Here is a 24,043-nt window from a genome sequence, read left to right on the forward strand (position 1 = left end):
GCAACTTAGACCATCTCAAAAGAAAAAATAACAAGGACTGGGGATGTAGCTCAGTAGTTAAGCCCCCCTGGGTTCAATCCCCTGGTATTCCCCCCCAAAAAATTTATTGGCATATACCTGTTCACAGTAGTCTCTTATGATCCTTTGTATTTCTGTGATGAGATGTAATGTCTCCTCTTTCATTTTTACTTTATTTCAGTTTTCTTCCTTTCTTTCCTTTGTCTAGCTAATGTTTTGTCAATTTTATCTTTTCAAAAAAATAATTTTAAGTTTCACTGATTTTAAAAAATTTATTTTTTATTGTAGTTCGACACAACACCTATTTTTTATTAATTTACTTTTATGTGGTGCTGAAGATCAAACCCAGGGCCTTACATGTGCTAGGCGAGCACTCTACCACTGAGCCACAACCCCAGTCCCTTCATTGATCTTTTGTGTCTACTAGTGTCTACTTCACATATTTTTACTCTCTTCTTTATTGTTTCCTTCCTTCTGCTCACTTTGGTCTAATTTGTTCATCTTTTTTTAGTTCTTAGAGGAATAATGCAAAGTTGTTTATTTTAATTCTTCTTCTTCTTTTTTTTTTTTTTTTGTAACAGGTGTGCTTAACCACTAAGCCACAGCCCTAGCCCTTTTAAAAAATATTTTATTTAGACAAATGATCTCACTGAGTTAACTAGGGCTTCACTAAGTTGCTAAGGCTGGCTGGCTATGAACTCTTGATCCTTCTGCTTCAGTATCCTGAGCCACTGGGATTACAGGCGAGTGCCACCATGCTCAGCTTCTTTCTTCTTTTTAGATGTACTTGTTTTTTTGCTATAAACTTTCCTCTTAGAACCACTTTTGTTATATCCTGTAAATTATAGTATTTTCTATGTTCATTTTCATTTATTTAAAGATATTTCAATATCTTGAGATGTTTTTAATTTCCCCTTTATTTCCTTATCAACGCATGTTGGTAGTTCAGGAATATATTGTTCCAACAAGTATTTTTAAATTTCCAAAATTCCTGCTGTTATTAATTTCTATTTCACATCTTTGTGGTTAGAAAGGTACTTGATATGACTGACTTTTCTTAAACTTTCTAAGGCTTTTTCTGTGCCCTAACGTGTGATCTATTCTGGAGAATACCCTTGAGAGGAATGTATATTCTATTGCTGTTGAATGGAATGTTCTGTATATCTCTTAGTACCATTTGGCCTAATGTGCTGTTCAAGTCCAATGTTTCCTTATTAATTTTCTGTCTGGGTGATTAGTCCATTGTTCAAAGTGGAGTATTAAAGCTTCGTATTATTATTGTATTACAATTTATCTCTCCCTTCAGAAAGAGTAATATTTGTTTTACACGATCAGGTGCTTTTAAGTTAGGTACTTATAGATTTAAAACTGTCATATCCTCTTGATGAAGTGACCCCCTTTGTCATTATATAATATACCTATTTGTCTTCCTATACCTTTTTTTTACTTAAAGTCTATTTGGTTTAAGTATAGCTACCCTTGCTCTCTCAAGAATAATTTTATTACTGGTGTAAATTGTTATGGAAGTATATTTTGTAGGGGAAAAAAGCTATTCAGGCTATTATTATCATCATCATCATTCACAGCACTTTTTATTTTTTATTTTAAGACAGTATCTTGCTAAGTTGCCCAAGCTGGACTTGAACTTATGATTCTTCATAATCACTGGGATTGCAGGTATGTGTCACACTCAGCAAAAAAAAATGTTATTGAGTAGAAAACAAATTTACTTATTGGATTTTGTCTGTTTTTGAGTTAGAGATTTCTAGGGATGGAAAATAGCCCAAGAACACTGAAAGAGTTTAGAAGGCAGAGAGATGTGAGTGTAAAAGAAAAGTGGAGGCAGAATAGCTTTCTGTCATCAAAAAAATGGGGAATCCTGTGATGGTTAATTTAATTTGTCAACTTGGTTGGGACACAGTGCCCAGATATTTAGTCAAACACTATTCTAGATACTACTGTAAGGTGTTTTATTGGATGAGATTAATATTCCTATTTTTTTTTTTTAGTTATAGATGGACACAATATCTTTATTTATTTATTTTTATGTAGTGCTAAGGATCAAACCCAGTACCTCACATGTGTGAGGCAAGTGCTCTACTACTGACCTATAACCGCAGCCCAAGATTAATATTTACATCAGTGGACCCTAAGCTAAAAGCAGACTGTCCTCCATAAAATATGGGTGGGCTCAAGCACCCATTGAAAGCTTAAACAGAACAAAGACTGACCTGCAAGCAAGAAATAATTCTGTCTTTAGAGTCAAACTGTAACTCTTCCCCGAGTCTCCAGTCTGCTTGCCTACCTCATCAGATTCGGATCTTCCAAACTTCTACAGTTGTGTGAGACAATTCCTTAAAAGAATCTCTCTTTCCTCCACTTCCACCCCTCACACTCTGTTTGTCTCTCTTTCTCTGCAGACCCTTGACTAATACAAACCCTCAAATGAAATGATAAACAATTACAGAAATAGTACAATGATCCTAAAAGGTATCATTACAGAGGCAGCACTTCCTTAAAGCAGTGTATATGATAGGAATCATGAATGTCAATGTCAAATTTCTACTTCCTCATCTTTCTCCTGGCTTATAACTTTACTGCACTGCCTTTATACTACTGATTCTACTTTAGGCTCTGAAATTTAATTATAAATTCTTAAACAATAGTCATTAATAAAACAAGTATTATAATGAAGGAAGATGGTTCATGAGAGAAATAAAGAAGTTCAATAATACTCACAACAACACGAGGTGTTACTAGCAGATACACAGTGTGACGAACTATCTTATTATCTCGAATGTTCCATGATCTTTCTACTTTTCGAACTACTTTATCACTCCACTGATATAATCCAAGACTGTAATTATAGAATAGAAAGACGGTCATTCTGCAAACGTACTACTACTTTAAAAATAAAAGTATTCATGAGTATCAATATGAAATTAAAATATTTGAGAACTTACACTATCCCATATCCATGAAAGGAATTTTCAAATTTAATCTTTTGAACAACCCTATGAGCTTGTAAGCACTATTTTGTAGTTAAAAGAGATGTTACTCACTTGCATGTATGTATGCATGCATGACAAATGAAGTAAAAAGACACAAAAGTAGATAGAAGAAATATTTGCAACATGAAAAAGGATTAATATCTCTAGATATTAATACAAAGTAATTAGAAAAAGAAAACTAACCCAAAAGATTGGACAAAGAAAATAAAACTAGTAGTCCTGAATATAATAATGACATAACATCTTTATTCAACAGATAAACCTAAAATATGACCTATAATATTCAATACTGGTAATGATGGTAGCAAGCATTCATGCTATCATCCATCATGAACTTGGCCACATCTTCAAAAATCTAATATGGGGCTGGGGAGTAGCTCAGTTGTAGAGTATTTGCTTGTATGTCTTTTTGCGAGCCCTTAAGGTCAGAGGAGCAATCACAGGACCCCAAAGAAAAAGGTATTTGTCTGTCTCTGGGTGGTTATTTCATGCAGCCCAGTTTACCTGGAGTGACCCTGAGTGTTTTAGTTTCGAGGAATGCGACATTCCTCCACATTACTGCATATAGCATAAGTATATTCTTTTTTTTTCTGGTGCTGGGGATTGACCCAGAGCCCCACATGTACCCACTTTACCTTTGAGCTAATCCCAGCCAATAGTGTTTTCTTTCTTAGTGCTATGTAGTTTTTAGTTATATGAATATATCACAAATTTACCTATTCTATTACTGATGCAGCTTTTATATTTTTGGTGATTTATATGGTTTGACTATTAATAACAAAATCATGATGAATATTTTGTACAAGTGTTTTTATAGATATGTGCTTTTAATTTAGAGACTTATTTTTATATAAATGCATGCAAACAGTTATAGTTCTAAAACTGATATTATCTATAAAATTCTTTTTTTTCCCCCCAGTGCTAAGATCAAACCCAAAGCCTTGAACATACTAGGCAAATGTTATATCCCTGATCTAAACCTCCAATCCCACTATAAAATCCTTGATAAACCTTTTCAGTTTTCTAACTACAGCATATTTTAGGCCCTGAACCTCTGGATCACCACTAATCTGCTAAACTAAATAAAATATCAATTAACATGTAAATATTGCCATGCACAGGCAATAATTGTTAAAAAGGCAAAATATAATCAACCCACATTTTACCACAGCCTGACTGTACTATAAGGCACAATATTGTGAAAAGAGCCTAGCCTGGTAAAAGAGTCCTGGCTCTTTGAATAGGTCATGAGGCTAAATGATCCTATCTTGTTTTACTATGTACAGTTAGTTTCCTTAGATTATCCATAAAGACACTGTTATTTAACACCTAACAACATACTATGATTCTGATTTTTGTCTTAGCATCCTCTAAAAGAAGAAAATAAAAATAGTAAATACCTGTAATTAAAAGGCGGGAGACCATCTGCAAACCTTGAAGTTAGAGGATTTCCATCTTTATCATGGTAGAATGCAAAGAGCCCAGCAGAGAAACCCTATAAGAAAAAGTTTGAAATGTCTTACCGTGAAAATATCAAGTCTGATTACAGATATCATAACATGTCTGCTATCAAAAGAAAGCACTGATATAAATACATAACAGCATCAGGCGAACGCAGGAACTTCTCATAGGCTGCAACTAAACTATGATTAAGTGGGCCATGTTTATGAATTCTAAATTCTAACTATTTAAAGTAAATATTTAATAAAAGTTTTTCCAAAATGTGTTATATATTTTAAAATTACTTTCAGTATAAATACAATGAATAGCAATGACTGTGCTATAATTCATCTAGGCACTATTAGCACTTTTAAATCACAAACCAAAGAGCATTTTCTGTGTTCTTTAATTCCTCTGGTTTTTTTTTTTTTTTTTTTTTTTTTTTTTTGGTACCGGGACTGGGGATTGAACTCAGGGGTACTTAACCACTGAGTCACATCCCAAGTCCATTTTTGTATTTTATTTAGAGACAGGGTCTCACTGAGTTGCTTAGTACTTCGCTGTTGCTGAGACAGGCTTTGAACTTGTGATCTTCCTGTTTCAGCCTCCTGAAACAGGAGGATCACAGGTGTGCACCATCATGCCTGGCTGTTTGTCTGCTTTTTAAAGTTATTTTGGCCTTCTTCCTTGTTTGAGAACCTATCATCTATCATTTCTGAATGCTGGGCAAGAGATGAAATGATGAAAGCAGTACACTGAATTGTATGGTCAAGCCTGACACTGGTTAAAATAAAATAGATGAATTTAATTAAAAATTACTATGAAAATGTACATTTCTATATGATCAAATATGCAGAGAAAGAAATCATTACTTAGTTAAACATATGCTCTTCTCTAGTTTTGAGAAGGTAGTAGTCATTGCTATTTTTTTAAAAGGATTTTCTTTCTTTCGTTTTTTTTTTTTTGGTACCAGTGATTGAACCCAGGGGTGTTTAACCACAGAGCCACATCCCAACCCCTTTCTAAATATTTTATCTAGAGGGTCTCACTGAGTTGCTTAGTACCTCGCTAAGTTGCTAAGGTTAGTTTTGAACTCAGAATCCTCCTGCCTCAGCCTCCTGAGCTGCTGGGATTATAGGCATGTACCACTGCACCTAGACTAAAGGATTTTCATGGCTATCAGAAGTACCAGCAGCCTAAGGCTCTGTCACAGCAATATACTCTCATGGACTTTTTAGTATCCTTTATTCATAAATCTCAGGATTTTTGTAATACTGGGTATTAGACCTATAAATTTCAGGATTTTAAGAGGAAAACCTTCTATGAAAAAGTCATTCTGCCAGGTGTGATGTTGCATGCCTGTAATTCCTGCAGCTCAGGAGGCTAAGGCAGAAGGAAGGCAAATTCAAATCCAGCCTCTGCAATTTAACAAGGCGCTAAGCACCTAGTGAGACCCTTTTCTCAAAATAAAACATAAAAATGGCTGAGGATGTGGCTCAGGGATTAAGCGTCCTGGGTTCAATCCCTGGTACCAAAAGGGGGGAGAAAAAAGAGTCTTAAACTGGCCAGGAATCATGGCACATGCCTATAATCCCAGGGTCTTAGAAGGCTAAGGCCAGCCTGGGCAACCTAGCCAGACCCTGACTCAAAAAAAAAAAAAGGGGGTGGGATGGGGCTGGGGATATAGTTCTGTTGGTAGATTGCCTGCCTCATATGCACAAGGCCCTAGGTTCAATTTCCAGCACCACACACACACAAAAAAAGCCTGGGCAGAATGCTGAGAGATAGAGCACCCCTAGGTTCAATCCCCAATATCACAAGCAATATCCAACAACAAAAAGTCTTCAATCTTAATGAGATAATCAATACCTAATATAAAATATTCAAATTCCCATTCTCCATCCCCTCTTCCATCAACAAGGTGAGAAAAGGGGAAAAATTAATGCCATTTGGTATCTTCTATTTCATTAGTGAGATTCTTTTTCTTGCTTTCTTTCCTAATCTAATAACTAAAACAAAGCTACTTTCATGTTTTATAAATAGAAAATATAATCTAGTTCATAACCTAGTAGCTATCAATTGTAAGTGATCACCTACTTAACTTCTTTGGCAACCTTCTTTGCTGATATAATTGTGGATTCTGTGTCATTCAAAGTTTGCCAGAATGAGTAATGGAGTCCAGATTATTCTTTTATCTCTACATGTTTCTTCTTCCTCTTCCCCCTCTTGCTCCATTCTTCTTCTTCTTCTTTTTTTTTTTTTTTTTTTTGGTCTAAGGATCAAACCTAGGGCCTCGCATATGATAGACAAAGGCTATACTTTTTTGAACATTCCAGCCCTTTTTTATTTTTTTATTTTTGGTACTGGGGACTGAAACTAGCAGTGCTTTTCCACTGAGCTACATACCCAGACTTTTTTTTTTTTTTTTTTTTTTTGTGTGACAGGGTCTCACTAGTAGCCCAGGCTGGCCTTGAACTTGTGATCTCCCTGCCTCAGCTTCCCAAGTAGTTGAGATTACAGATATGTGCCACCATGCCCAAACAAACATTTCATTTTAGTATCTCCTTATGTGAAGAACATGACTATAATCTAGTTACATTAGAGTTTCACTTTATCAATCAGTATGTTTGATAATTGAAAGACAAACTTATATTTCAAGGTCATACATGATAGCTCACTAAATAAGAAAAATAATAGCCACTAATTTTATTATAGCTTACTACATATAGGATGGTGCTACACCAGTTATACGTACTATCTTGTTTAACTTTCAAGAAATAAAATTCATTGTAGTATGTACTATTATTTTCCTCATTTTATAAATGAAACTGAGGCTACCAAAGGCTAACCAATTTGTACCAAACCCCAAAATTTTTTAATCATACAGCTAAGAAAATTCAGACCTATGTCTGTGTGACCCTTTCTCTCTTAACAAGTATATTTTGTTCCCCTCCATTTCCTAAACATACTTAAATAGTATCAGAGAACTTTTCCTAGGGTTTTAGGCAATTTCTTTAAATCCCATAGGCATATGGTAAAATTTAATATTTTGGACAAATTGGGGAAAAGGAATACAGAAATTCTGAATCAGTTAGTACATATATATTTAGAAAGCCCAAATGGCCCAGAGTGATGGCATACACCTGTAATCCTAGCAACTCAGGAGGCTAGGAAAAGAAGATCACAAGTTTGATGTCAGCCTCATCAACTTGGTAATAATAACCTGTCTCAAAACAAAAAAACAGAAAGGGCTGGGGATATAGCTCATTGATAGAGTACCCCTGGGTTCAATTCTTAGTATCAGACACATGCATACATACACAAAATAAAAAAGAGGAAAAAAAGCCCATGTTAGACCAAGAGGGCTTTTACAAATTAGCTTTCCTAAGAGCTGTATCAGCATATCAAATATTCTAGAGGAAAGTAATTTTTCTAAGTTACTAAATTCTTTTCAGAAGAAGCTTAATCATTCTCCCCAAGTCCTATTTACTGAATAGATCAAATATCTAATTATATTAGATAGAAAAATTCAACCTACTTATTATCCTATCATTAAAAATTCTTTATTAGCAGAGACCTAATTAATCAGGTTTTACTGAACAAAAATGTAAGAATTCACATAATCTTAAATTTTAAAATATGCAACAAAATAAGAACACAATAAGCAGAAAATTAAAGCATGAAGGAAAGAAGAGTAGGTAACAGCTTTACCAGGGCATGAATAATCTCATGTTTCACTGTGGACAGCATCCCAATAAACTCCTGAGGCTGGGTAGAGATCATATTTGGACACAGGTTAGCATATCCTGCTATTGGCCTGTTAAAATAGACATTGAATTTTTATTATATTCCAGAACAATATTTATTACTATATTTACTAATCTTTGATTCTCTATGAAAAACTGCTCAAGGACAGAAAAACCTTTATTTAATATTCAATATAATTTTTTGAAATCTTTAAAAAAAATTTTTAGTTATAGATGGATACAATATCTTTTTTTTGTTTGTTTGTTTGTTTTGATGCTGGGGATTGAACCTAGGGCCTTGTGCAAGTGATGCAAGTATTCTACCAACTGAGCTATATCCCCAGCCCCTAGATGGACACAATATATTTATTTTATTTATTTATTTTTTATGGTGTTGTGGATCAAACCAGTGCCTCACACGTGTAAGTAAGTGCTCTGTCACTGAGCTACAACCCCAGCCCTTCAATGTAATTTTATGGCTAACTTTCACTATCTTTTACTCTCAAGACATGTACCCTTTGCTTTCCTATGGCATGACAAAGGAAAATCTATTTCCATAAAAGGATATATGGTCAGTTAATTATATATTAGTGTAAATTAAAATATGTAATACCAAAAAAGGAATAAACTAAAAAACATACATTCTAGTACTATTTTATTGTAAAACCAGTATTTGATTTTTAGCATTCCCTATATTTTCAGGCATAGAGACAACTAAGTAGACAGGGAAAACAGATATATAATGGGGCAATAAACCATTCAGGTTGCTGAAAATTGCTCAACCTTAATTTCCATCTTTCCTTTTCTTCTGCTGCCAAAATGCCTACATTCACATACATACTTTTACCTTCCCATCATCTTCTTTCAAGTTGTACACACTGTAGAATCTACAGAATTTTACATCTCTCTGTGTGCCTAGAACTGGAGAATTCAGTACCATACTAGGACCCAGGGTGATTAAATCACTTCTACCATGTACCTACTTGTCTTTCAAAAGCTGTGGTAAACCGACAATGCTAAGGAACATGAAGATTGTTCTACATTTTTTTTCCTAACATTTACCACAGAAATACTACAAACCTCACCAACTATATTTCCTTATTTATAAAGAAGATACACTTCATTTAAATAAAAATTCAGTACATTTCTTTATACTTGATAGCAACAGACTTAGAAAAAGTACGAAGATAAATTAGTTATCAAAACATTGCACGGTGACTTCTAAAATATAAAATATGTCATTGCTAGGCTTAAAAGCCTTCAGGGACTTCCTTTTTATTTTTGCTTTTTGCACTCTAGGATTGCACCTAGGGATGCTCTACCACTGAGCCACATCCTCAGCCCTGTTTTTTTTTAAGACAGGGTCTCATTAAGTTGCTGAGACTGGCCTCAAGCTTGCAATTCTCCTGCCTCAGCCTCCCAAGTCACTGGGATTACAGGAGTGAGCCATCACATGTGGCTACTTCACGGACCTCTCACAGCACTTAAAATAAGTAATAGTTCTGTCTGCCTCTTCTAACACAGTGTCCACTGAAGTGACCTCTGACAGCAAAATGTATACATGCTTTTTCCTAACATAAGTTTTTTTCTCCAACCTCTTTACTTGGATAAAGCCTATCAATGTTCAGGTCAAAGCTAAAATTTCACTTATTCAAAGAGGCTTTCCTTGCTTAACTGAATGAAATGTATCTTCTCCTTTTACTCCCCTTTACAACATCCTGTACAAAGTATTTTTCTATAAAGTATAATATTTTAAATCACATATCTACAATTAAAATTTAAACCAATACCTGTCTTCTTCTGAAATCTGTAAATTCCATGAGGTGGGTGCACATGTGTATTTTGTTCACCTCATCTGCTGGCAATATGTTAGACATTCAAATAATAATGGAATGAATTCATGAAATACACCAGTTTTGAAGGAAGATTCCTTCAAAAAGATTCAAAAAAGAAATACTGGAGACATTGTACTGCTCATTCTATAAACATCAATACTATTCTCAGAAAAAAACAAAATCTTTCCCTAGATGTGAGTAGTTTCATAGTCATGGTACAAAGAACATTTATTATTTTAGCTACTCATTCATACCAAACAAACCAAACATTAAGTGCTGTAAATAAATATAACTATAAATAAACATAACAATGACAATGAAACACACTTCTCACTTAAGGGGATTCTCCTTTGTGTGACTCCTATGCTGGGTTCTCTCACCAGAAGACAACTAGACACTTTTGGTACTTTCCACATTATGAGATGCTGAACTGAGATTAACTAATTTAGACTCAATCCAGGATTTCATATCTTTCTTCTCACTTCTCCAGGGATGTCTTTCTTATTCTAATACATAAGGTTCATTTTAATGGGTCTTTTAGAAAAGTAATAAAAACTCATTGTCAAAAGGTATATATTATAACGTAACACAATATTGGAATGTACAAAGAAAAAAGTGAATATTACCTGTTTTATACCCTACACTTACTAAATTCCATCAACAATATTATGTGTATCCATTTTACGGTAACTAGTCATCCTGGTTTGCCCAGGACTGAGGGGTTCCTGGAATGTGAGACTTTCAGTGTTAACAAATGATACTACCAGGGCAGTCCTAGACAAACTGGGATGACTAGTAATCCTATTTCTGACTTTTTTCTTAGCACATTCAAATACATACATAGATTTTTATTAAACAAATATGGACTCATATTAGGTACTCTCCTTTGCAATCTTATTTTGACCCTTTCTAATAAGTTCAAAATAAGATTTTGTGTGCATTTGATACGAATAGCTTAGTTAAAGTAAAAATAAAAACATGATTTTGCAGCACTCCTTTTGGGAAAGTATACTTCTCAAAGATATCCACTTTTCTTAAATATCTCATTTTATCAAGTAACTTATTCATTTAATACTTTAACTAGCAAATTTCATTGCTATTAAGACATCATTCATAATTATAAATTATAAATTTAAAGGCATCTCCTCAAGGAAAAAAGAATACTAGCATATACATAATCTGCAAAAACAGTACTTTCTTCTACAGCAACATACTCAATAGTTGATACTTAGCTTTCTCAACATTCAGTCTAAAGACTTAAGTTGATTTCACCAGTCAACAATTACATCTTATCACACTAAGAGACTGCTTTTCATAATGCATTTACTTTTACTTCCTTAAGTACCTTTAAGATTGACAATACAAACCGGGCACAGCGGCACACATCTATAATCTTAGTAACTTTGGAGACTGAGACAAGAGGATGGCAAGTTCAAAACCAGACTGGGCAACTTAGCAAGGCTCTAAGCAACTTAGCAAGACCCTGTCTCAAAATAGAAAATTAACAGGGGATGTGGTAAGTGGTAAAATGCCTCTGGGTTTAATCCCCAGTGCCAAAAAAATCAAAAAGATTGACACTACAATTCTGAAGCATATACCAGCATTTTCTTCGTATTGTTTACATGATTCAACTAAGTTTTCTAATTTATCTTCAAGTAAATTACACCAATAGAAAAAAAAAATGGCTCTTTATGTTGGAGTCAATAAATGGATGTTTTGCACCGCAGCAATGGTCCTTACATGCACATGAATTAGACACATTACCCTCTCTTAAATTTGAGAATGTCTATATAGTCAATTCTGAGACATGCATCAGTTTCTACTGCTTTTTTTTTTAATGTTTTTAGTTGTAGATGGACACAATACCTTTGTTTATCTAGTTTTTTTTTTTTTTTTTTTTTTTTTTTATGTGGTGCTAAGGATCAAACCCAGTGACTCATGCATGCTAGGCAAGAGCTCTACCACTGAGCCACAAATCCAGTCCAGTTTCTACTGCTTTTTTTAACTGATTTGCTTGGTGTATGACAGGCAATCTTCTGTATGTATACTAACTTTTCATTTCAAGGCTAGGCTGCTTCACCATGAACATTTTTTTAAAATCATTTGTGAAAAACAAAGAAGTTTCTGAATTGTTAAGTGATTATTTGGCTAAGTGCAGCATATGTAACAAATGATACGACAATTAAATTATTCTCAATTAACATCTGAGTTGTTTCTTTACAGAAGTATTCACCTGGAAAGAAAATTCTCTTAACAGTACACTTTTTCTTTGGAGTTTATGGGTAAAAAAGATAGGATCAGAATGAAAGAGGAGTGGAGAAGAAAAAGTCAAATGAGTTTTTCACTATTCTTCATTCTGACCAGAAAACTTCTATTACCAATATGAATAACAGTCCTACCACAGAGGAAGAGGGGGCACCCTTTAAACTCAGGCAGCATGTTATTTCTTACTACTAGAAGCAATTGTCAAATGTAAAATTCCTGTAATGGTAACAATAAAAATATGGTTTAAGAGTTCCCTGATTAGATCTTATAAAATAAATCTCAAAGAAACCTTTACCTGTCCATTTTTGCTTCCTGCTGACAATAGGCTGCATAAGAGATAATGTTTTCATGGCGGCATCTCTCAGTGGCCAGAGCACCAACATAAAGGACAAAGTCTGCATCTCGGACACCCTCTTGATCCAGCATACCCACTGCTCCACAGGGCCACTTACCCCCTCGGCAAACCCTACATTGCTGCACCAGTAGGGGTGAACAGAAAAATCAGACCAGAGACATGGTTAGCTAAAGAGATAAACTTAAGAGTGAATCCAGTATATATCTAAATATGGTATGATTTATTTTATAAAGGCCAAAAAACTAATATGCAGAAAAGATAGAAATTAAAAAGGTTTCAAAACCCTAAAACTTAGTGATGAAACTTCCATATACTTTTTTTGGAGGGGGAGGGATTGAACCCACAGTCTCATCATGCTAAATGCTCTACCACTGAACAATGTCCTATACACAATTTTTACAACTTTCTTTGAGGCTATAGTTATTTCAAAATTAATTAATAAAAAACTTTTTAGTTAATGGAAATATATTTCCTATTGTAAAGAAATCCATGTATCTTATTTAAAAAATTTGATAATATAAAACCATATAAAGAAAATATTAAAGTCATCCATGATTATTACCCTTGTTTCTAGTTTTCTTTTTTCACCCCTCTCAGTAGTAAGAGACTTGTTTCTAGTATTTTCTAGGCAAATCTTACTTTGACTCTTCAAATTACAATTAGAAAAAAATCAGTAATTTTTTTAGGTTAAGCTATGCTTACAGAAAGAAGAAAAACAAAAACAAAAGACCCAGGCACTCCCATTTCACTTAATAGAAAGTATATGTTATTTACCCTTGCTTCAATAACATATCTTTATAATTTTAAAATTCAATTATTTTAACCTATTAGTAGCTGGTATTACAAAAAGTTTACATTTTTAAGCTTCTTTCTCATGAATATCTACTTAATTAAACAAAATCAGAACTTTCAAGAAGTAGGAAATAGAACTTGGAAGAACCAAGAAAATTAAAAGCAATGAACAAACTCTTAGAAAAAAAAGATAATGAAATCAGTCTTAAAATATCTAGGAAATGCCTTGGCAAAAGAGATAGGGATACAATAGACAATCTGTTTAAAATTTTAAACATGTCCCTAAAGCTCCTTGTGCACTCAAGAAATTTGAAACAGTTAAGTAAAACTGAGTAAGCAAATTGTAGATGCCAACCTGTACAATTGTACAGGTGCCTTCACTTAGCTTCAAATACCTTAAGAAAAAATTCCAAAGGAATCTAATCTAAAATATATGGTCTACCTTCTATTTATTTACAATATAAACAAATACACATACTTTTTTCATTGGTGTATTACAATTATACATAAAATGGGATTTACTGTGACATATTCATACATGCATATAGCCTAATTTGCCAGTTCTTCCTCTTTTCCCTTCCCCTCAGATCCCCTATAGCTCTACACTACTGATATCCCTTCTATTTTCACGAGATTCCCTTTATTTCTCTGTAGCTTCAGCTTATAAAACATTTGACTCTTGGCTTTCTGAGTCTGGCTTATACAAATTTATTTAGTGTGATATTCTCCAGATCTATTGATTTATCACCAAAAGACACAATTTTATTCTTTTTTAAGGCTGAATAGAACTCCATTGTGAATAGATACATTTTCTTTAACTGTTCATGTGTTGATGACATCTATGCTAGTTCCCTAACTAGGCTCTTGTGAATTACACTGCTATACACATTATGTATTGTTATGGTATACTGATTCCAGTTCTTTTGGATAAGTCTTGAATAGCTGGGTCATATATTGGTTCCTTACCTAGTCTCCTGAGAAATTGCTCTACTGATTTCCACAATGGTCATACTAATTTACCGTCTCACCAACAATTTATGTGTTCCTTTCTTCCCACATCCTCTCCAGTGTTTTTTGTTATTTACATTCTTGAGGGTTGCCATTCTAATTGGGATGGGATGAAATTTCAGTGTAGTTTTGATTTTTATTTCCCTGAATGCTAAAAATGTCGAACATTTTTCATATATTTTGGCCATTTGGCTTACTTCTTTTTTTTTAATATATTTTTTTTAGTTGCCATTTTTTACTTTATTTCTTTATTTATATGTGGTGCTAAGGATTGAACCCAGGGCCTCACACATGCCAGGCAAGCGCTCTACCACTGAGCCACAACCCCAGTCCCTGGCTTACTTCTTTTGAGAATGTCTGTTTTGTTCTTTTGCCCACTTATTGACTAAGTTATTTGTGCTCTTGGTATTTTAAGTTTTTTGAATTCTTCATATACTCTGGGATATCCTCTGTTCAGAGAGTAACTAGCAAACTCCCATTCTGTAGGCTCTTAATTGTTTCCTTTGATGTGCAGAAATTTTTAAATTTGATGCCATTCCACTTATTCTTTGTTTTAATTCTTTTTGTATTTTTTTATACCAGGGATTGAACTCAGGGGCACTTGACTACTGAGCCACATGTCCAGGTCTATTTCGTATTTTTTTATTTAGAGACAAGGTCTCACTGAGTTGCTGAGTGCCTTGCCTGTTGCTGAGGCTGCCTTTGAACTTGCAATTCTCCTGTCTCAGCCTACCAAGCCGCTGGGACTACATAGGCATGTGCCTCTGCACCCGGCCTTTTTGTTTTAATTCTTGTGATTCAGAAATCTTATTAAGAAAATCAGTGCTTGTGCCTATTTGTTGGAGTGTTGACCCTGTTTTTCTAAGTTATCTGGTCTAATTCCTAGGTCTTTCATCCATTTTGAGCAGGGTAAGAGATAGGGGTCTAATTTCATTCTATAAATGGCTACTCAGTTCTCCTGGCACAATTTGTTTAAAAAGGCTATCTTTTCTCTACCTTATGTTTTTGGCATCTTTGTCAAAGATGAGATGACTGTGGCTGCTTCTGTGTGGGTTGCCTGTGGGTTGTCTCTTCTACTGGTCTTCATGTCTGTTTTTATGCTGTACCATGTAGTTTTTGTTACTAAAGCTGTGTAGTTACCATTAGTTCTTAAAGGAAACCACTAACATTTTGATTTTTGTACAGATTTTTTAACATACACATTCCTCTAGACTATTTCATAATTTTTAACTTATGTATATCTGTACTTTTCAATAAAACACATTGATAATTTTTTTTCATTTAAGAGCTTAAATATCTTTTCAAGTTAGTACATTGAGATCTACTTTGTTCTAAAACAACTGCATAGTATTCCATTAAATGGTTATAACATAATTTAATAGCCTACATATGTATACTTATAGTTTTACAAAGAACACCCTTGAACACACAGAAGATAGTTAATACTTTTTTTTTTTTTTTTTCCCCTTGAGACAGTGTCTCACTGTGTTGCTCCAGCTGGTCTCAAATTCATAATCTCAAGCAATCCTCCTGCCTCAGCTGGGACTACAGGTATGTGCCATTGTGCCCACATAGTTATTAGTACTTTTGGAATAAATGCGTAAGTTGGGTTGAAGCATATCTTAAGGGATATCAAATTGCCCTTTTAAAAAAACCAAGGTAAGCCAGACGCGGGGGCGCACACCTGTAATCCCAGTGACTGAGGAGGCTGAGGCAGGAGGATTGTGAATTCAAAGCCAGCCTCAGCAACTTAGCAAGGCAATAAGCAACTGGCTAGTGGTTGAGCACCCTTGGGTTCAATGTTCAGTACAATAAAAAAAAACTGAGGTAAGTATATAAGTGCTCAAAGGTGTTCTGGAAAATAAGGATAAAGTTCTAAGCTAAACTGATTCAGCACTTCAGAGACAAATGGGGAAGAAAACAAATGAAAGTAAATGTCATTAAATGCACTTGAAAAGCAATGAAAAAACAGAATCAGCATATCTAACTATTATACTTTTGGTAGAAAAATAAACTTACTAAAGCTCTATATTTGAATCTATAAAAATTTCCCACTGAAAAGATTCAAATGTGCTCCCATGGTTAGACTACAGAGTAAAAAACATTGCTAAAAGCAGGGTGAATTACCTGGAGATGTTCCTCAGGCACAATAACTGGTCCACACTTTGTATGTGGTGCACATTCACCAGTACAGTATCTATGAGGATCATTTTCTTTCCGTAGGTATTGGTTTGTTGCACATTGTCTTTGGTACATTTATATATGAAAGTTTAAATACAAAAAAAAAATAATAAAAGTAAGAAAGAATAGTTCACAGCAGTTAAAAACAATGCAATAAACTAGTAAGTGCTATGTTACTTCACTAGTAACCTTATTAGGTTACTGTTTAAGTTACAAAAATAGGCTAATAAGGAATTCTAGTTCTGTGGGGAATCCCCTGATCTAGGTTTTCAAGTACCTAAATACTTTCATGAATTTAATACTGTGGCCATGTGAAGGAGAGATGAAGGGGGTTTGGGGAACAGAGGACCATACCACCCTTGGAGAAGATTATGTAGACTATCATTATGGAAAATTAGGGAAAGAATAATTATCCAGCAGGGGCTTTTTCATTCTTTTTATATATGTTGCAGTTTGGTCTGTAAGAACAATATAATAAAATATTCTAGTATAAATCTTATACATTGCCATGCTGGTAGAATGAGGAGTGCAGAGTACTAAATGAATGAAGAAAACAACCAGTGTTTAATGTTACCTACCTGCTAAGTAAGATAGTGCCAGCAGGTTTACGAACCTGAAAAGTCTTCTCTAAATAAGAAATAGCTTGCGGGAAAAGTTTGTTCTAAATAATAGGTAGAAGGAAAAAAAAACAATCAGAATTATAGTCAAGGGATAAATTATATTTAAATAAGTAAGCACAGTATATTAATGACTGAGAGGACAAGAAAGAAAAACCTTACAATTCTGGAATACAGATACTAGTCCAAGGTTGTGTGGCAGTGCGTAAGCAAAGAGTGAACCTAGGTGGAAAGAAATTTCCTTGTTCTCTAGTTGAATTTGGGAAAAGAGAACTAGGCAGAAACTTCTTTCCCTACTTCCATTTAAATAAAAAATTAGAAAATATAAATCTTAATTATTAATCCAGATAACTTCAAGTTTAAGACTGATTTAGACTCTCTCAGGGGCAGATTATGTTAAAAAAAAATCTTAGGTTTAAACTCACCAATTTCTCTATCCTATAGTGAATTGGTTTAATGTGTGTATGTGTGTATGACTTTCACATCAGTTAAAAATCTGATGAAGTTTGCATCTTTATAAACAACTTTGGCATATCACACTATCAGGTCAGTTAATCTTCAGAAGAATGAACATTCCCAGGGGCTGAGAATGTGGCTCAAGCGGTAGCACGCTGGCCTGGCATGTGCAGGGCGCTGGGTTCGATCCTCAGCACCACATAAAAATAAAATAAAGATGTTGTGTCCACCGAAAACTAAATATTAAAAAAAAAGAATGAACATTCCCACAAAGAGAAAGGTGTATTCAACGTTTTTCAAAAGTTGTCGTTTTCACCCTACCCCAGCATGCCTCGTTCCCAAAAACTTGAGCAAGAAGTACAAAAGGAGAAGACTGATTTAATATCAATTATAAAATAAGGCAACTAATTTCATGCCAAATACTGACAAAATCTCATTGAGGGTGTAACAAAAACTACTTGGTAAAATGATAAATATATTCACTACCAACATCTTTTATTTAATCATTCATAAAAGTCCTGGGTTTTTAAAAAAATTTTTATTTTTTAGTTTTATGTGGACACAATATCTTTATTTTAATTTTTATGTGGTACTGAGGATTGAAACCAGTTTCTTATGCATGCTAGGCAAGCGTTCTACCTGAGCCACAACCCCAGACCTTTTTTTTTTTTCTTGATTAAAGTAGAATTTATATATTTTATGGGAGAGTGGGGCAGGAGGACTGCAAATTGGAAGTCAGCAGCAACTTGGCAGTACCTTGTCTCGAAAAAATAAAAAGGGGTGGGGCATAGTTCAGTTGTAGCTTGCCCCCCGAGTTCAATTCCCAGGACTGGGGGAAAAAAAAAAAAAAAAAAAAAAATATATATATATATATATATATATACACACACACACACACACATATATATACACACACATATATACACACACACACACACACACATATATATATATATACATATACACACACATATAATTTTAAATGTCCTAATTCATAAGTATTTATTACATACCTTTACAAGGTATCTTTTCTCAGGGAGCAACCTGAAAATAATGACATAAAACATAAGAACTCCCACTCTTGAGGCAAAGCACTCTCATTTGTTCAGATTCCATCTGTCAAAGGCCCAAGGAACGCTGTGTGGAAACAGTATTTGTCTCCAAAAATCTCCCATTTACCACAGTGAGTATTTGAGGATCATTCTGTGCCAAACCACAGGGCTAAGTATGATCACATGTTATCTCATTCATCTGAGAATGTTAAGGATAGGGAAAGACAAACTACTTCTAATAGTTCTTCATAAACTACTATAGACTCATAATTCACCTGTTTTCTGATACCTCTTAGACTACATAAAATCTGTTTAATAATTTGGCAAACTTTCTTATTATAGTTTATGTTAGTATTTTCTCCAATTACTTATTGGCAAAAGTCTTCCTGATCTATTATTGATAACATCCAGGAAGATTCATATTTGTTCTGATTAAGGTTAATTTAATCATTTCCTATGGTCTTTGGCTTTTCAGCTAAAAACATCTTCTGCTTAATTCCATTTTTTATAAATACACATATATATATTTAGTTATAGATGGATTAAACACCTTTATTTTATTTATTTATTTTTATGCAGTGCTGAACCCAGTGCTCCACACATCCTAGGCAAATGCTCTACTACTGAACCACAACCCCAGCCCCTCCTTAATTCCATCTTAAAACTACACTAGTGTTTTTTAAAGTTTGAGCTATGGACTTTATTACTTCAGGCAACAGAAGAAAATATCTTTAATATTTAGATTAACAATAAAAAGATGACAAAATACTAGTGTACTTACTCTTCAATACTTTTATCATAGATAGTCTTAATTCTTAAGTGTTCATCAACATCTCTCTTTACAACATGACTTGTCTTAAGATGAACCTTATTTATGACCTAGAAAAAGAAATAGTTTTGAAAAACAATTTTTAGAAGATGTACATATTTTTCTTTATTGAGGTAGAATTTATATATAATAAAATATACTATTTTATTAGCTGAGATCAAAACTTAAAAATCAATAACCAAACTTCAAATTTATACTTAGTAAAAAAGTCCCTTAGCTCACACTCCATGATTTTGGGATTCATAACCTCAAATATCTCCCAAGCAACTTCTATCATCTGGAAGAATACTATGAACTTGCATCACATGAATAAATTGTTATGGTAATGCCAGCTGCCAAAAAGGTCTGGGTTTCTCTGCTGCTTATCTAGTTTCCTACTATATTTCTTACTGGAATTTTGTGTGTTCAGAAAATGATAGGAAGACACTAAAAGTATCTTAAATTACTCTAAAAAGAGGATAAAAACTTCCAAGTGTTTCACTTGGAATTTTTTCTCATTTCATAATTTCTTAAAGGGAGGAATAAAAGAGAAGAAAGGTCTCAGCAGTATCAAAACTTGATGCAACTCTTAGCCAGACATAGTGGTAAATGCCTGTGATCCCAGTGACTCAGGAGGCTGAGGCAGGAGGATTGCAAATTCAAGACCAGCCTCAGAAATGTAGTGAAACACAAAGCAAGTTAGCAAGACCCTGTCTCATAAAATAAAAAAATCAGAAATTTTTAAAAAAGGGCTTGGGGGGGCTGGGGATGTGGCTCAAGTGGTAGCGCGCTCGCCTGGCATGCGTGCAGCCCGGGTTCGATCCTCAGCACCACATACAAACAAAGATGTTGTGTCCACCGAAAAATAAATAAATAAATATTTAAAAAAAAAAAAAAAAGGGCTTGGGATGTGGTTCAGTGGTTAAGCAACCCTGGGTACAATCCCTGGCACCAAAGAATAAATAAATAAATAACTTAATGAAATTTTTTTTTTTTTTTTTTTTTTTTTTTAAAAAACAACTTTATTTAATATGAATAAAAATAGGTACAAATAACAGATTCTTCATAAAGAGCAGCAACAAACAAGATTCACTCTCCTTCTCTTTGTTCCTGAAAACAGGCCCCTTTTACCAGGCCCATTTTGTCTCATCCTGTCTTGGGGTAGGGGTTCATCTCTGTAGGAAGAAGACTTCTCTCAGGGGTTGGGGAAAAAAGAGGTAACCTTTCAGTATGGAGATAACTTTGGCTTTGAACAATGAATGCAGTGCCCATGGAATGCCAAAGGGGAGGGCTGAAAAGGGGCAGATTCACAGTGGGGTCCCTCTCCTATATATATAATTTTTTTTTTTTTTAATAATCTTTCAATCCCTACCAAGGAAGACATTGGTCAAAACACTGACCCCTATCATGACCTGCCCACTCCGAACTCGCAAACTTCCTAGGAGAGGGGTTTGGTCCAATTGTGCCAGTGCAAGTGATTCAATCCTGAATTGTGGCTTCAGCAGGAGGGAGTCCCTCTCCTTCTTCATGTTTTCCCCAGAGGAAAGGGAGGCAGCCTACGTCCCTGAAGTCTCCTGGCTGCTGAATGGACTCAGGAGGCTGACAGGGGACAGCCCAGATGTCCACAATCTTGCGCAGGGTAGAACAGCGCTCCTCCAGCTCTGGGCCCTCGGTCTGCATTAGCAAGTTTGCCAGCTCTCTGCTTAGGTCCTGAATCATATTGTTCCGACCTTGCTTTTCAGGCTGGTCTGTGTGTGGGATCACACCACGGTCCTGGAGCTCCCCATTGGGCCCCAGGAGGTGCTGATACTTCTTCTGCCACCGTCTGCACACCATGGCTTCACCCACAGGTTGCTGGCTGGTATGCAGCAGCGCCAAAATGTGCCGGCAAGGCAGGTGGTACCATCGCTGAAAGGAACAGCTGCAGCTACAACCATCTTTGCTAACTTGGTGAGAGTCCTCTAGCAGCTGAACATCCACCGAGGGTCCGGCCATGCCCACCAGATGGGTGGAATTCTGTACCACCTCCCACTCTTTGTTGCACAACTTATAGGCCAGTTCAGAGCCACTTTGGTTTAAGGTGTCTAGCATGTCACCCAGGGAGGGCTGCTGCTGCAACTGAACTTGCTGCGAGTCTGGCTTCGTCTCTTCCACAGAGAGCCCATTAAGGCTCCCTCCACAGATTCCAAAAGGCTTCTTGGCCTTTGGTGGCATGCTTGGAGGCCGAGTTCTCTTTAACTTGGGAGGAGCTGTGGGTAAATTCTTCAAGCCCTTAGTATTGAAGAAGTCTATGTAATCCACAAAGCGGAGGATGCAGTCCAGCAGGGACTGCTGTTCCCGAAAGAGGCTTGACACCTTGCTGGTGACTATGTCTAGGCTGTCCATGTAGGTATTACACGCATGCAGGCCCTTCCTTACGTGCATGTACCACAGCAGTTCACAGGAGAACCAGTGGGCCTGTAGGAAGCTGAAGAGATCCTCGTCTAGCAGAGTTTGGGACATCTGACAAAGATTTTTAAGGCTGGCTTCAGAAGTGACAAACACAGCCTCCCGCAGGGCTTCCTTCATGAGTCTTTTAAAGGATGGATTTGCTGAACTACGATGTAACTTCTTCTCCAAGAGCCGGGTTGTGTGGTAGATGGAAAGAAGGATGCGGGCAGCGGGGAAGATCTCCTGCAGAATGGGCCGGTGAGGGAATGAAGGGTCCACAAAGACCACCTTGACCTTGGGCCAATCAGAGTTAAACTCTGTGAAGATGCTCAGCATCTTGGCGACAGAGGTGGCTGTCTCAGTCTTGAGCACAGCAAAGTGGACCACTCGACCTTCTCGTTCCTTGTTCTCCACCAAGAAAGCATAGAGGATGTGGCCCTGGGTATTCTCCACCCGGTGCAGCAAGAGATTCTCTGGGAATCGGATGAACAGGTCACTCATCTTGCTGCTCTGGAAGCTCAGCCGGTCCAAGTCTCGGCTGGTGCCCACACTGAAGGAAGCCATGGAACCCTTATCTACCTTAAGAAAGTTTTTCATCACTTTTGCTATCTTAGCCAGATCAGAAGGAGTGATGCCTTCCTGCTCTGGTTTTGAGGGCACTTGTACATCACTTAGACAAAACGATGGTTCTACTGGGGACTTCTCAGCTTTATCAAAGTCCTTCTTGAATGTGGGCAGCACAGGCTGGAGTTTCTGCAGACACAGTGTCCTTTGAGATTTGCAAACGGTGTCTCCTCCAGGAATAGCGGTTTTGGAATCAACGTGTACGTGGTGGGTGTTAAGTTCACTGATAAATAGTCTATCTAGTCTCTCGTTGTACCTCAGGAGCAAATATGCTGGGCACATGTCCGCCTCCCGTGTTCTCTTCCTGTTTGACTGGGTCCGAATACAGACAAATTTCACCTGCACGTATCACAATGCTATTCCTTCTGCAGATATGATGAATGATTCATGGACCACCAGTGTGTGGGATGGGTTACACCCCTGCCTCCCCAGGGAGGGACCCAGCCTGTAATCCCAACTACTTGAGAAGCTGTGAGGCAGGAGGACATCAAGTTTGAGGCCAATCTGGGCAACTTAGTGAGACCAGGATGTCCTCGCGGATGGAGGTGCCGTGGTTGAGGTTGTGGAAGCGGACGGAGACGCAGTCCCTGAGAATGAAGGAGCACCTGTTCTCCTTTTTGTAGGCGCTGAAGCACTCCTTGAAGTCCTCGTAGGTCTTGAAGCAGCTGCCCAGCTCCATGGCTGTCCCTTCGGCCCACGCCAGGGACTGGTCCTCGCTGGGTCCAAGATCACACCAAGGGTCAGAGGTCACATTGAGTGTTCACAGGCTGGCATGGGCCCAGGACTCCTTAAGGGGCGACCCAACCTGGTGGCCTAATACGAAACTCAAGAGGCTCCCGAGGTAGGACCTAGCTATTTGAGGCTGGGGGCGTCTTTGCTATCTGACTCAACTTAATGAAATTTTTAAAATACAGAAAAAAAATGTGTTAGTTAAACTAAAAGTAAGCTGTATGCTACTCCATTCTTTTAACTCTAAGGATGAACAATCACATATTGTTTATGAAGGTTTATACAAAAGACAATGGAATTTTATGTTTCATAGGAAACAGCTCTACTATACGCCTTTGATCCAATAATATATAACAACTCATAGGTATCCTTATTGCCTGCACTACTGGCCTGATACCTTGCCCCCAGGCTCTTCTCCCTTTCATTCCATTCCAACCCACATCTCCAGATAACAAACTGTTTTTTTCCTTCAGTGCTAGGGATGATCCCAGGAGCTTGCAAATGCTAGGCAAGTGGTGCAGCACTGAGGGATGGCCCCAGCCCAGACTGTTTTATGGTCTAGTAAAAAGCCATCAGAAATGTCTAAGCACAGCAAAGGAATATGGTATTTCCAACTGGATTTTAAGAAACCTACAGGCTAAAATCCTTATATTGATATATCAAAGCTCTCTAGAAG

The 24,043-nt window shown here is 36.2% G+C and overlaps 2 protein-coding genes across 7 annotated transcripts in view; both read right to left on the bottom strand.

The window, feature by feature from the left end:
- Lmln (leishmanolysin like peptidase) overlaps window positions 1-24,043 on the bottom strand; it is a 74,784-nt gene that overhangs the window by 41,186 nt on the left and 9,555 nt on the right. For all 6 annotated transcript variants that reach the window (XR_006854705.2, XR_009228064.1, XR_006854704.2 and 3 more), the window contains exons 2-9: window positions 19,558-19,655; window positions 18,738-18,768; window positions 17,230-17,312; window positions 16,598-16,715; window positions 12,611-12,789; window positions 8,181-8,286; window positions 4,430-4,524; window positions 2,758-2,875 (exon numbers count right to left, since the gene is read on the bottom strand). Coding sequence is in view for 2 of the 6 variants with exons in the window: in XM_046457927.2 (XP_046313883.1) it covers window positions 2,758-2,875; window positions 4,430-4,524; window positions 8,181-8,286; window positions 12,611-12,789; window positions 16,598-16,715; window positions 17,230-17,312; window positions 18,738-18,768; window positions 19,558-19,655 (828 nt within the window). In the remaining 4 variants the exon portion in view is untranslated. The remainder of the gene's footprint in view (window positions 1-2,757; window positions 2,876-4,429; window positions 4,525-8,180; window positions 8,287-12,610; window positions 12,790-16,597; window positions 16,716-17,229; window positions 17,313-18,737; window positions 18,769-19,557; window positions 19,656-24,043) is intronic.
- LOC124101780 (zinc finger SWIM domain-containing protein 3-like) lies at window positions 20,596-23,542 on the bottom strand. Its single transcript, XM_046457930.2, is given in 2 exon segments — window positions 20,596-22,994; window positions 23,152-23,542. Coding segments are annotated over 2 exon segments (2,097 nt in total). The 5' UTR covers window positions 23,318-23,542; the 3' UTR covers window positions 20,596-21,063.

The sequence above is a fragment of the Marmota monax genome, unplaced genomic scaffold, assembly GCF_021218885.2.
Source record: "Marmota monax isolate L192 unplaced genomic scaffold, Marmota_monax_Labrador192_F-V1.1 WCK01_AAM20220418_F8-fsc00052, whole genome shotgun sequence".
NCBI lineage: Eukaryota > Metazoa > Chordata > Mammalia > Rodentia > Sciuridae > Marmota > Marmota monax.